General features: G+C 43.8%; 1 protein-coding gene across 1 annotated transcript in view; it reads right to left on the reverse strand.

Moving 5' to 3' along the window:
* UBE2G1 (ubiquitin conjugating enzyme E2 G1) overlaps window positions 1–12,980 on the reverse strand; it is a 45,409-nt gene that overhangs the window by 9,864 nt on the left and 22,565 nt on the right. Inside the window, exon 2 of the mRNA XM_066576999.1 lies at window positions 476–578. Coding sequence (XP_066433096.1) covers window positions 476–578 — 103 coding nt within the window. The remainder of the gene's footprint in view (window positions 1–475; window positions 579–12,980) is intronic.

Genomic DNA, 12,980 nt, shown 5'->3' on the forward strand with positions numbered 1-12,980 from the left:
CATGCCGTTTTGGTAGCAGCGAAAAAACGCAAGACTTCCACCGGAAAAGTGTTGCTTCAAAACGCACAGCACTTAGCCACGGGTTTTGGAACGGCATGGCTGCATGCTTTTCCGTTGTGGCTGGCGCTTCTATAGGAGGAGAGCACAGCTGCAATGGGGGAAAACCATCTGCGCCACAGCACTGACTTTGCCACAACGGATTGGCCGTCCCATGTGAACGAGATGTTTGACAAAATCTCATCCACGACTGGCTAATCTCAGGATTAGTGGCTGCAGGTGGATTTGCCGTAGCGAAATTCCGGAAGAAATTTCCATGGCAAATCCACCCTGTGTGAACCCAACGAAAGGGATTTATTTTAAAGCTTGCAGAAAGAAAGAAAAAAAGAAAAAAAAACATACACCACATTAAAGTGCTGTGTTAAGCACTTGTGTCTTTTAGTATACTTTGGCACACATCAACCAACAGAATACTTACTATAATGTGTCTGGAGGACCAATAATAAGAACTTCCCATCGGTATAAGTCGTTGTCATCTATTAAGCCTGCTGAGAATCCTTCTACTGGGTTTTTATTTAGTTCTGGAATAAAAAAAAAATTAAAGAATTGGGTTTAATAAATACAGCAAATTAATATAAAAACTTCTCTACACAAGAAGGCTGGTCCTCACTTAAAGGGGTGGTCTCGCGAAAGCAAGTGGGTCTATACACTTCTGTATGGCCATATTAATGCACTTTGTAATATACATCGTGCATTAAATATGAGCCATACAGAAGTTATTCACTTACCTGCTCCGTTGCTAGCGTCCCCGTCGCCATGGTTCCGTCTAATTTCGGTGTCTTCTTGCCTTTTTAGACGCGCTTGCGCAGATCCGTCTTCTCCCTTCTTCTCCCTTCGGCTCCGCTCGGCAGCATCGGCATTTTGGCTCCGCCTCCTTGTACGCATCATCGCGTAGCTCCGCCCCATGACGTGTGCCGGTTCCAGCCTCCTGATTGGCTGGAATCGGCACATGACGGGGGCGGAGCTACGCGATGACGCGAAAAGGGGGCGGAGCCAAAACGCCGATGCTTCCAAGACCAGCCGAAGGGAGAAGATGCATCTGCGCAAGCGCGTCTAAAAAAGCAAGAAGACACCGAAGTTAGACGGAACCATGGCAACGGGGACGCTAGCAACGGAGCAGGTAAGTGAATAACTTCTGTATGGCTCATATTTAATGCACGATGTATATTACAAAGTGCATTAATATGGCCATACAGAAGTGTATAGACCCACTTGCTTTCGCGAGACCACCCCTTTAAGGTGGACGTATACCGGGGTACAAATGGAATCTTATTTTAGTAGCAAAACTGTCTGTATAACCAGTAATACATACAACCCTGTGGGAGATCTGCAGTGCTATATGCGTACGCCCATGTGAACGAGCTCTTAGAATATACTGCATTGAAAAGATGAAAAGATTGTGAGCGCATTTAGAATCAAAGGTCTTGGTCACTAAAGAGTTACACATTCTGAATCATTTACAAGTAAAACCTCTACTAATGGTGGTCATCGGTCTGAAAGCAAATAGGCTTTACCTGAAACTGTTGCTACTCAAGGTAATTATTTCTATAGGAATCAATGTAAATCTAATTAATTCGTTTGACATTCCAGAAAAACATATCAAAGCACATTTAATGGAGAATACATACGGTCTTTAATACCAAGAACAATAAATGAATATAAAAGACTACTGTAAAGAATAAGTGAACATTTAACATGTTACTGAGTGTTATCTGTGGTGTTACATAGGACTACAGATCACATCTACTACATATCTGTCCTCAGCGTTATCACTGTGTTCTCTGTGCTGTTACATAGAACTGCAGGTGGCATCATTATCTGTCCTCAGCGTTATCACCTTGTTCTCTGTGCCGTTACATAGAACTGCAGGTGGCATCATTATCTGTCCTCAGCGTTATCACTGAGCTCTCACATAGGACTACAATGATCAGCTGCATTGTATGGCCACAATTTGCTCGGTTTGCTTCCCCCGCCCCCCAATCTGAGAGACTTTGAACACGGCACACCATCAGTGAAAGACTAGCCAGAGCCAGCAATTCAAAAACTGCCATCCTTGTGCTTTTCCCATGCAACAGTATCAGGAGTATACCAGGAATAGTGTGATCAAGGGAAGCCATCCAGTGAAAGGGGATCTTGTGGACGTAAACAGCTACGAAGAAATTTGTCAGAGGAAGACGTCAAGAACTGTTCTGACTAACAGGCATGCAAGCTGCAGCTCAACACAACACTGGGGCTCCGGGAACTCATCCGAAGGCAGAACCTCTTCCTCAGCGGATGGGCTAGAACAGGGGTCCCCAACTCCAGTCCTCAGGGACCACCAACAGGTCATGTTTTCAGGATATCCTATGGTAAGAACACCTGTGGCAATGTGTGAGGCACCGACAATAATTACATCATCTGTGCAATACTGAGGAAATCCTGAAAACATGACCTGTTGGCGGTCCCTGAGGACTGGAGTTGGGGAACACTGGGCTAGAACAGCAGACAACCAGTTTGTTAGGACTCCAGCGGGCAATCAAAGTGCAAATAGTGGGTCAATGAGCAGTAGAAAAATATCTCCTGGTCACATCCAGATTTCTTTTGCATCAGTGAGTCAGCATTTGATGCAAGGTGGCTGAATCCATGAACCCCACCTGTCAGGTATAGACAGTTTGGACTGCTAGAGATGGAGTAGTAAGGCTGGGTTCACACGGGAAGGAATTGCCGCAGATTTTTCATACAGACCCTCCGCACAGACATTCTGCTTCATTTACAGTAGAAGCAAAGTAGACGAAATTTTGAAAATCTCATCCACATGCTGTGGAAAAAACCCGCACACAACCTGTGCTCAATCTTCATTGCGGCACGGAATTCAAATCCGCGACATGTCAATTGTATCGCCATCTCCGCAGCAGAACTCACTTTCAATGATGGGGTGAAGTCCGCACCAAATGCTGCAGGTTTGGAGGCAGGCTTTACGCGGCTGATCTGCCACGGGATGTCCACTGGCAATTCTGCCCCATGTGAACCCAGCCTTAGGCCCCCTGCACACAGGCGGAAATTCTCCGGCGGGACTTCAATAGAACCTAATAGCTGCGGGGCAACGCTGCGGATTTCTGACGCGTGATATGCAGCGGAAATCCGTCCGTGGGAATTAGCCGTACCAAACTTTTTTTATCTTTCATTGTAATCCTACTGGTCACAAATTCTCACAACAAGGATCCTTTTACATAGGACGACTGTCAGTAAACAGACAGTCAGATAAATGACTGCTTGCTTACACAGGCTGATCAGTTTCTGCAGGCATAAAAATAAATGGACAAATGAGTTCTTGATCATTAAGTCTCGGCTGGCATTTACAATGAACGATCATCGTTCAGATTCTCGCCATCCAGCAAAAATCTGAACAATTCTCAGCATAAAAGGGTTTTAAGCGATTGTCACAGCATATCTCCTCCCCCTCCCTGCACACTCACCTGTGTACCAGTCACAGACCATGCCTTAAATACTTTGCTATACAAGTCTACAAGTTCCCTTCTATGCATATAAGATATTGGGCAGCAGCACAACCAGTATAACCCCCATGTGGGGGAGAGCCTTGAAATACGGTGCAAGATTCTAACAGCAGGGTCTGGACTTAATGACCTATAGATATAGTTACCATATGATCAGATGAAGTAAAAATCAGCACCTCATCAAAGACCTCTGAAAGGTCGAAACGTTGCAGCATTTTACTTCTGGAGGAATAAAAGACGCTTTTCGCTTTTTCTATGAAAAGTTTCAGAGGGCTGATTTTGCTTCATCCGATCGTATGGCAACTTCCCTCCTGTCCACCGAGTCTACGCCCCCTTGGGCTGCTGTAAAGCATATTTCCAGATGTGGTTGAGTGCAGTGCAGACAAGATGGCGGCCCCCACAAATGACAGAATTAAAAATCTACAGTCAAAATTAAAATATTAGAAAAGTAGCGTTTCACCATCTAGTTTTATAGCAGCTATATTCCCCTGAAGGGTCACAGGACATAAGACTATGGGGTTGGGGAGATGGGTAACCCTCCATAAAATATATATCAGCAAGAATAAGATTCATGTGCAGTGATTTTCCACGGAAGTAAGAAGCTGACTTTTATATTCTAGTGACTTTGAAGAGGACAGAGGAATCTGAAGATTCATCTGGAATCAAGATTGCCACATTTGCTGTGCTTTAGCTTTGGATGCTTGAGATGTGACAGCGGACGGTTTCAGCTGAGCGGTAACTAGATCTGTAATGCTATCATATATATTCTGCAGGAGGCGGCGGCAGGTGCGTTACACGCCATACGTCACCTGCCATTTACATGCCATACAAATATGTGGAGTATTAGATGGCATCACATGCAGGCACAGCAGTCACAATGTGGCAGCAACATACAAGTACCAGCTTGTCACCCGCATGGAATTTGTATTTTATTTCTATTTAATCTGCGTTCGGCTTTATATTGACACATAAAAAGTTGAAATAGTGAAAGGAATGTATCTGCAATCTGCTGTCAGTGCAGTTCTGTACGGTTTTGGTCTTGTCATCTTTTGCTAGGCTATAAAGGTTTTGTGAGCGGCATAAACGTGATAATGCTACGTGTAGTTGCCCATGAGAAAAACATGTTTTTTTCCCCCTAAGTGTTCATGTACAAACGCCCGTCTCTTTTTGCGAGCCTTCGAGCATCTCTGCAGCTGTTATATGCGTGACGCTCAGCGTCTAAAATCTGGTGAGCTGAAGCTAGCTCTAGGGTCCCTGTAGTACTAAGCCTGGGTTCACACAGGGCGGATTTGCCGTGGAAATTCCGTTCAGAATTTCAGAATGACGGAAATCTCTCGGTTTTTCGCTGCAGCCAAACCGCGAGATTTCTGGTGGGATTCCGCCGTTTGAGAACCCAGCCTAAGGGATGCGTGACACTTGGCATCTACGGTCCGGCGCCCTGACATTGCTCCAATGTCTTTGTAGCTCTAAAAGATGCATGGCGGTCAGCATCTAATGTTTTGTGGGCCTAACATTATGGCAATGTATCTGTAGCTCTGAGAGACGCACGATGGTCAGCATCTAGGGTTTGGTGGATGCAAGATTGCTCCAATGTCTCTGCAGCTCCTAGTCTAAAGTCAAAAGGGCCTGAGACTCCTCTGGGGTCTCTACTGCTCTAAGAGCAGCTTGTCTTCACCTTGTTGATATCTTCTTGCCTCAGTGTGGTCATCAGTTTCTTGGGTTCAAGTAATTTTTGCAGCTTGAGCTCTGCTAGAGCTATGCACTAGATTTGACTTGCACTTGTGACATATTAACCCCTTCCCTCCCCATCACGTAAGGGTACGTCATGGAAGCGGGGTACTTCCCGCAAAATGACGTACCCTTATGTCAAAGGGGTAGGGCAAGATCATGACAGAACTCGCGCTATCTGGCAGCGAGAGCCGGCCATCAGTGATAGCCAGCCTCCGGCTGCAACAGCAGGGTTGCATCGGAGATGCGCCCCCTGCTGTTAACCTCTTTCCCTGCCGCAATCTATGTAGATCGCGGCATGAGAAGGGTTCACAGAGCGTGCTCCCTCTGTAAAGTTGCTGGGCTCTCGCGATATAATTTTTTATTAGCATAAAAAAAAAATTTAAATCCCACATATTTGGTATCGTCACGTCCATAACGAAGTGTACAATAAGTTGAACATGCTTTTTATTCTGCATGGCAAAAAGCGTTAAAAAAAATGCTTAAAAAAACTAAGGCAAAATGCAAATTTTTAGCATTTTGCCTCCCAAAAAATGCAATAAAAGTGATCAAAAAAGCCTTATGTACCCCAAAATAGTACCAATAAAAACTACAGCTCGTCTCGCAAAAAAAAAAAAATAAGCCTTCATAGAGCAATAAAGTTACAGGGTAATAAATAATAATTACCTGAAAGCGCTGCGGAATAAGTTGGCACTATACAAATAAGATTAATTAAAAGAGAGAGAGTTCTCCCATATATATGAATAAAAATAAGAAAAAATTCAAATAGTTAAGGAAATATTTAACCCCAGTCAAAGAGAGAGACGTAGTACTTAATAGGAGTTTCGCAATCAAATATTTTAGCCATAGGGAAGACTTGGTATAAAGACAACAGAACCACCACTACCCTCCCATTAAACCCATCACCAGTCTGCAGGTCCCCGCTGGTCCTAAGGCCCATTTAGACAACGATTATCGCTCAAAAGAGGTCTTTTGAGCGATAATAGTTGTCATTTACATCTCAAGATGATCGCTCAAACGATCACGGTGCGCTCCGGAGAATGCAGAGAACAAGCGGGGGGCCTGCGTGTTTTACAGCTGAGCGCTCAGTGCTGGGTATGGAGAACAGAGCTGGACAGCTGCGTTCATACCCCACCTGTCATCAGGGAGTGGAATACAGCTGAAACAATAGTATCAGCTGTATCCCGCTGTGAATCCCTGATCAGGCTGATCGCTGGCATAATGAAAACAGAGATGTCAGTGCAGTTACACAACGATTATCGCTCAAAAGACGACTTTCAGCGATAATCGGTGTCTAAATGGGCTTTTACTTGTGCCTGTACCCATTTCAGTTGGTCACTAGCTCCAGCGCCCTCATGCTATACAACTGGCTGCAGCAGTCATGAGGGTATACATGTTATGGCACAGTGAAGAAGGAACAATGAGGACCACTGGAGTGGTGAAGGATTTAACAAGAAAGGATTGGTTCTTGTGATTAAGCCATTTCCTCCCTTGTTTCGAGTTTATGATCTCAGAAAACCTGTAATAGGGGGAAAAAAGAAAAAAGAAAAAAAAAAAAGAAAGACGTAAGAGTACTTTGTCTACTTTTTTCTCATTGCATATATTATGAGTTACTTCACATATTACAGAGGAGCAGGGCAGCCCTACAACAAATGCTATGGAAGGCGAGTGCCAGGGCCTCCATAGCCTTATGGTAACTGGAGAACATGACAGTAGGACCTTTTCCATGGGCCGCTAATTGTAAGAACAATCATTACCCAATGAAAACATGTGCAGTAATCAAGAGATAATTTGTCTCATTTGTCATTTTATAATGAGGAAAATAGTTCATCAACAGTGTATCCCTCGTGTAAGCTGTTGGGGTGCCACTAATTGCGGTTAAGTGGCCTAAGGCAGTCTGATGCAGGAACACACACTTGAGTGGTTGGCCTTTCATAGCAATTCTACTGTACAACCCTAAGATCCAGCAGACTTATAACCCAATATAGAGGGGTTGGGGTTCAGCTTTTTAGGAAACAGTGGGCATCCGATAGTAAAACAGACTCCCTGCTTCCAGCTGACAAGCGCACCATTGTGAGCCAGTGAATACTACATCCACATAACTGCTGCCTGAACGAGCCCAGAGATCCGCACAAGCATTTTCTGGAATGATGGAGGCACGGCGAGCGCACTGTCAGATCGCGGTAAGTAAGGCTGAAGCTTTCGGATCCGCACATTCATGCAGCTGCTCCACTTGTCTCTACAGGCATCTAATTGATTAAAACAACTCAACTATTCCAACATGACTAAGCAGCAACAGCCCTGCAGCTAAACTCCCCAGCTACGAGCGGCATCCAAACTGTCCAAGTTTGTGCTAATAGTCACCAGCCAACCATTTGACCTCATGGAAACACAACACTGATCTCATGCAAGCCAGAAAATCAGGAAAGGGCTGTGGCTGCACTTCTTAGCAAAACACCAACGCCAGCCTTGTGTGTGCTCTATTACTAACTCACAGGGCTCTGTACTGGGGATAGGCCTGGAGAGGTAATGCCAGTGTGCCACTGCAGTGTGTATATATTGGATGTATGCATGTATACACACATACCTACATAATTAGTCATAGTAGCCAAAACACAAGCCTTCAACACCCCGGGGACTGGACCAGATGACCCTGGAGGCCCCTTCTAACTCTACCATTCTACGATTCCCTCAGACCACCCGTGTAAATAAATACACCGAGCGAGCACAGACCAGCATTAGATATTAGATCAGCAGTTGCAGGCAAGCCCACAGTTCAGAAGTCCTAGTCAAAGACATTTTCAAATGACCACATCAAATTGGGGCACAATGTGCCTTCCATCCACTACTAAATCAGGTCTGCAAAAATCAGTGCATACAAGTCTTACTTCAGTAGGAATCAGGTTCGCAAACATTATAAAGGGGAGCCCTTCGGGTCCACCAGGCTGCAGGCAGCAGCATACAGCAACATGCCAATTCCAGTGGTCTGCCACTTAGGCTGCCTGTCCACGGCAGAGGCGGGATATCACTAGCAATATTCTGGCGCGGGCAAGCGGGGGAGGGGGCTGACAGGTCTTTGTGGTGAGCCTATCTGATGGGCTCACCGCGGAAAATCGCAGCATGCCGCGACTTAAATCCTGTGAACGGAGAATGATTCTCCGCTCATGGACGTTGGGCTGCGCTTTACACAGTTTGCTTATGGAAAGTGTGTTATGTGAGGCCCGCGGGCGATTTATCACCACAGATCAAGCAATGAAAATTGGCCAATGGACAGGCAGCCTTACACTGATTGGTTTAGTGGTTTTACACTGAAGGAGCAGCGGTCGAGCCCCCTGCTGTCTACTCAGAATCTATAGCACTGGTGGGACTAAGATTATATAGATCTTGAATTAAATTAAATAAATGACACTCTTTAAACCTGACAGCACAGTAATCTGATGTAGGGAACATTACGATCATTGCATTACAGGAACACCACTAAACTGCTACGATGAGCTTCCAACGACAGCAGAACTGTGAATACAGCTCGAGAGAGTATATATAATAAAAAAAATAATAATTATCACACACACACGATTTATATTGTGCTACATTACTCAGCTTTCTACCATAGTCTGTGGGGTAAAATGTATTACTAGCATTTTAAATGCTACGTATTGACTGTATTTGCACAAGGAATGCATGGTCTGAGTTTTTTTTCCCCGCATACATGAATACTAGAGATGAGCGAATATACTCGTTTCGAGTACTTCCGTACTCGGGTGAAAAGATTCGGCGGGGTGCCGGGGGGGGCAGGCGTGGCGGAGCAGGGGGGTAGCAGCGGGGAGCCTTCTCTCTCTCCCCCCCACTCCCCGCTGCAACCCCCCACTCACCCACGGCGCCCCCCAAATCTTTTCGCCCGAGTACGGAAGTACTTGAAAATCGCGTCGCTCGGGCGAAAAAGGGGCGTGGCCGAGTAGGTTCGCTCATCTCTATCGAATACACAGCACTTACGTATGCAAAGAAGTCAAAGAATGCAAAATAAAAAAAAAAGTAAAAGCTGAAATACACACGGAATAAACTATTTTCAATCTGTGAATACATTGCATATTCTGAGATTGATATATGCTTCTGCCCTTGTGAATGAGCCTTTACTGTGAAGCCACTGGAGGAAGATGTGACAAATGTATCATATGAAGTGCCACAGAGCCACCCTGCTCTCCAGACCCATCATCTGATGGGAGAGGAAGAAATAAAGAAAAACAAACCTATTTTTGCTTATTAACCTCTTCATTTTTGGGGTGCGAAGATTGTATGGAATGAATTCAGGAGAAGACTAGCTCTTTGACATCTGACATGTTAAATTTTTAAAGGTCTGATTAGTGTTTGGGGGGGGAGGAGGTGTTCCAAGCAGCCCACTGCTAGGAGATCAGTGCAGTTTAGTTGCCAGTTTAGGGGCCTTCTGAAGGGCCTCCAGGGCTGCCATGACTGATTGCCTTTCTGTCAGAATGCAATAGGGTATTGCAGTATATTGGATGAGCACTCAAACAATCGCAAGTTCAAGTCCCCTATGGGGAGTGCAAAAAAGGTTTTATTATCAGAACAAAGTTTAAAAAGGACCCCTTGAGCCAAATTTATATTTTAGAAAATGCAACGCCAAAACTGCGGTTTTTTTTGGTCACCCATCTAAGGGGGAAAAGAAAGTAATAAAAAGCGATCAAAAAGTCATGAACTCCAAAACAGTAGCAGTAGAAATGACTAAACAATGAGGCCTCACATAACTACAGCCATTGAAAAATAAAAAAGGTCATGGCCCCACAGCATATGGGGTTACACTTGCATAAAAACATGCTACTTTAAGCCACAAAAATGGCACACGACCCATTATAAATTCTGACCCCCAAAATCTGCCAAGCTGCTCAAAAGGTAAAATACAGCTATAAAAAAAGGTCCAAGTAAATCTCAATCTGACCCCACAGAAAACAATGTGAGCTACTTTGCAATTGTCACAAACTTGCCACTTATTCCCAGAGCTCCCACCATGTCACCCTGAAATTTTTAGTGCATTGTGCACAACCATAAATTACCCTGTAGAGACTTCGACCGCGCTACTCCCACATGACAAGTGTCTTACCATCGGAAAAAAGATCCCACCATGCAGATTGCTTGGGATTTTCACAGGGTTACTTGTAACTTCCCCTTCAGTTTAACCCCTTCCCACTCCAGGGCGTAAGTTTACATCCCGGCAGCAGGGTACTTCCAGCAACAGGGCGTAAACTTGCGTCCTAGGGATAGCGCGAGATCATAAGTGATCTCGCGCTATCCCGCAGCGGGAGCCGGCTGTCAGTCATAGCCGGCCTCTCGCTGCAACAGCGAGGGAGCATCGGAGATGTGCCCCACGCTGTTAACCCCTCCCCTGCCGCGATCTATGTAGATCGCGGCATGGGAAGGGTTCACAGAGGGAGCGCGCTCCCTTCATGAAGTTGCCGGGCTCTCGCGATAAAATCTGTATTGCCGCTGCCTGTGATCGCTGTATAAGCGATAAGGCATGGCAGGGCAGTAGCCCTGCCATGCCTTATCACAGTGATCATCAGTGCAGTGTTAAAAAAAATGTAAAAAAAAAGATAGTAAAAATAAAAAAAGAAAAGTGTAAAAAAATTTTTTTTTAGCGTTTTGCCTCCCTAAAAATGCAATAAAAGTGATAAAAAAAATAAGCCATGGAAAAATAAAAAAAAGTTATAGGACTTTGAATGCAGCGATTTAGAATAAAAAAAGATTTCCAAAAAAAGGTTTTTAACCCCTTAGTGACCAAGCCTGTTTACGCCTTAATGACCAGGCCAAATTTTGCAAATCTGACATGTGTCACTTTAGCATGGAAAAAGACCAGAAAGGTTTTGCATATCCAAGCGATTCTGACACTGTTTTATCGCCACATGTTGTACTTCATTTAGGTAGAAAAAAAAGACCGATAGAATTTGTGTTTATTTATTAAAAGCGCCAAAATTGGGAAAATTTTGAAAAAATCGTCATTTTTTCACATTTCCAACTGCAATATCTCAAATATGTGCAAACATAATATAGAAATTTTTGCTAAGATTTATATTTCCATCCGTTTACTTTATTTTGGGCGCACATTGGAAAAACTTTCGTTTTTTTTTAACCATTTAGGAGACGTACAAATGTAACATTACTTTTCAGCATTTTGAGGAACACTTTGTTTTCCTACACCAATCCAAGATTGGAAAGGCTCATAGGAGTCAAAATGATAGATACCCCCACAAGTGACCCCATTTTAAAAACTACACCCTTTAACGTATTCACTGAGGGGTGTCAAGAGTATTTTAACCCCACAGTTTTTTTTCAGGAGTCAATGCAATTTAGAAGAGAAAAACAAAAATTTCATATTTTTGCAAATATGTCATTTTAAAGACAGGACTTTTTTCTATAGTACACATGAAAATCAGGATTTGCACCCCAGAATGGATACCCCTGTTTGTCCCGTGCTCAGAAACATACCCATTGTGGCCCTAATCTTACGTTTGGATGCACAATGGGGCCCAAAATGAAAGGAGCAATCGGTGGCTTTCGGAACAGAAATTTTGCTTGAAGGAGATTTAGGCCCCATTGCCCACTTGTAGAGCCATTGAGTGACCAAAACTATGGAGAACCCCCACAAGTGACCCCATTTTGAAAAGTAGACCCCTTAACGAATTTATCTAGGGGTATAATGACTTTTTTGACTTCACAGTTTTTGAATGAATCTAAGCCAAGCCGAAGGAAAAAAATTACAATTTTCATTTTTTTGGTAATTCTGTCATTTTAAAAGCAGTTTTTTTGTACAGCACATATATGAATGAAGACTTGCACCCCAAAATGGATACCCCTGTTTGTCCTGTGCACAGAAACATACCCATTGTGGCCCTAGTATTACGTCTATATGCACAATGGGGCCCAAAATGAAAGGAGCAACCGGTGGCTTTCGGAACAGACATTTTGCTTGAAGGAGATTTAGGCCCTATTGCCCACTTGTAGAGCCATTGAGTGACCAAAACGATGGAGAACCCCCAAAAGTGACCCCATTTTGAAAAGTAGACCCCCTAACGAATTTATCTAGGGGTATAATGACTTTTTTGACTTCACAGTTTTTGAATGAATCTAAGCCAAGCAGAAGGAAAAAATTAAGATTTTCATTTTTTGGCAATTGTGTCAATTTAAAAACTGGTTTTTTTGGAAAGTGTACATAGGAATGAAGACTTTCGCCCCAAAATGGATACCCCCATTTGTCCCGTGTTCAGAAACATACCCATTGTGGCCCTAATCTACTTAAAGGAAACATAGCTAGGCCTATAATGGAAGGAGCACCCGTTGGATTTCAGGGTACAACGGAATAAATTCCAGTCCCCATTGCCCACATGTAGAGCCATTGAGTGTCCAAACGATAGAGAACCCCCACAAATGACCCATTTTAAAAACTAGACCCCTTAACAAATTCATCTAGGGGTGTACTGCATATTTTGACCCCAAAGTATTTGAATGAATCTAAGCAAAGCAAAAGGAAAAAATTACGATTTTCATTTGTTTGTCAATTTAAAAACTGTTTTTTTTGTACAGTGTACATAGGAATGAAGACTTTCACCCCAAAATGGATACCCCTGTTTGTCCCCTGTTCAGAAACATACCCATTGTGGCCCTAATCTACTTACAGGACACATGGCTAGGCCC

The sequence above is a fragment of the Eleutherodactylus coqui genome, chromosome 1 (genome assembly GCF_035609145.1).
Source record: "Eleutherodactylus coqui strain aEleCoq1 chromosome 1, aEleCoq1.hap1, whole genome shotgun sequence".
Classification (NCBI taxonomy): Eukaryota; Metazoa; Chordata; class Amphibia; order Anura; family Eleutherodactylidae; genus Eleutherodactylus; species Eleutherodactylus coqui.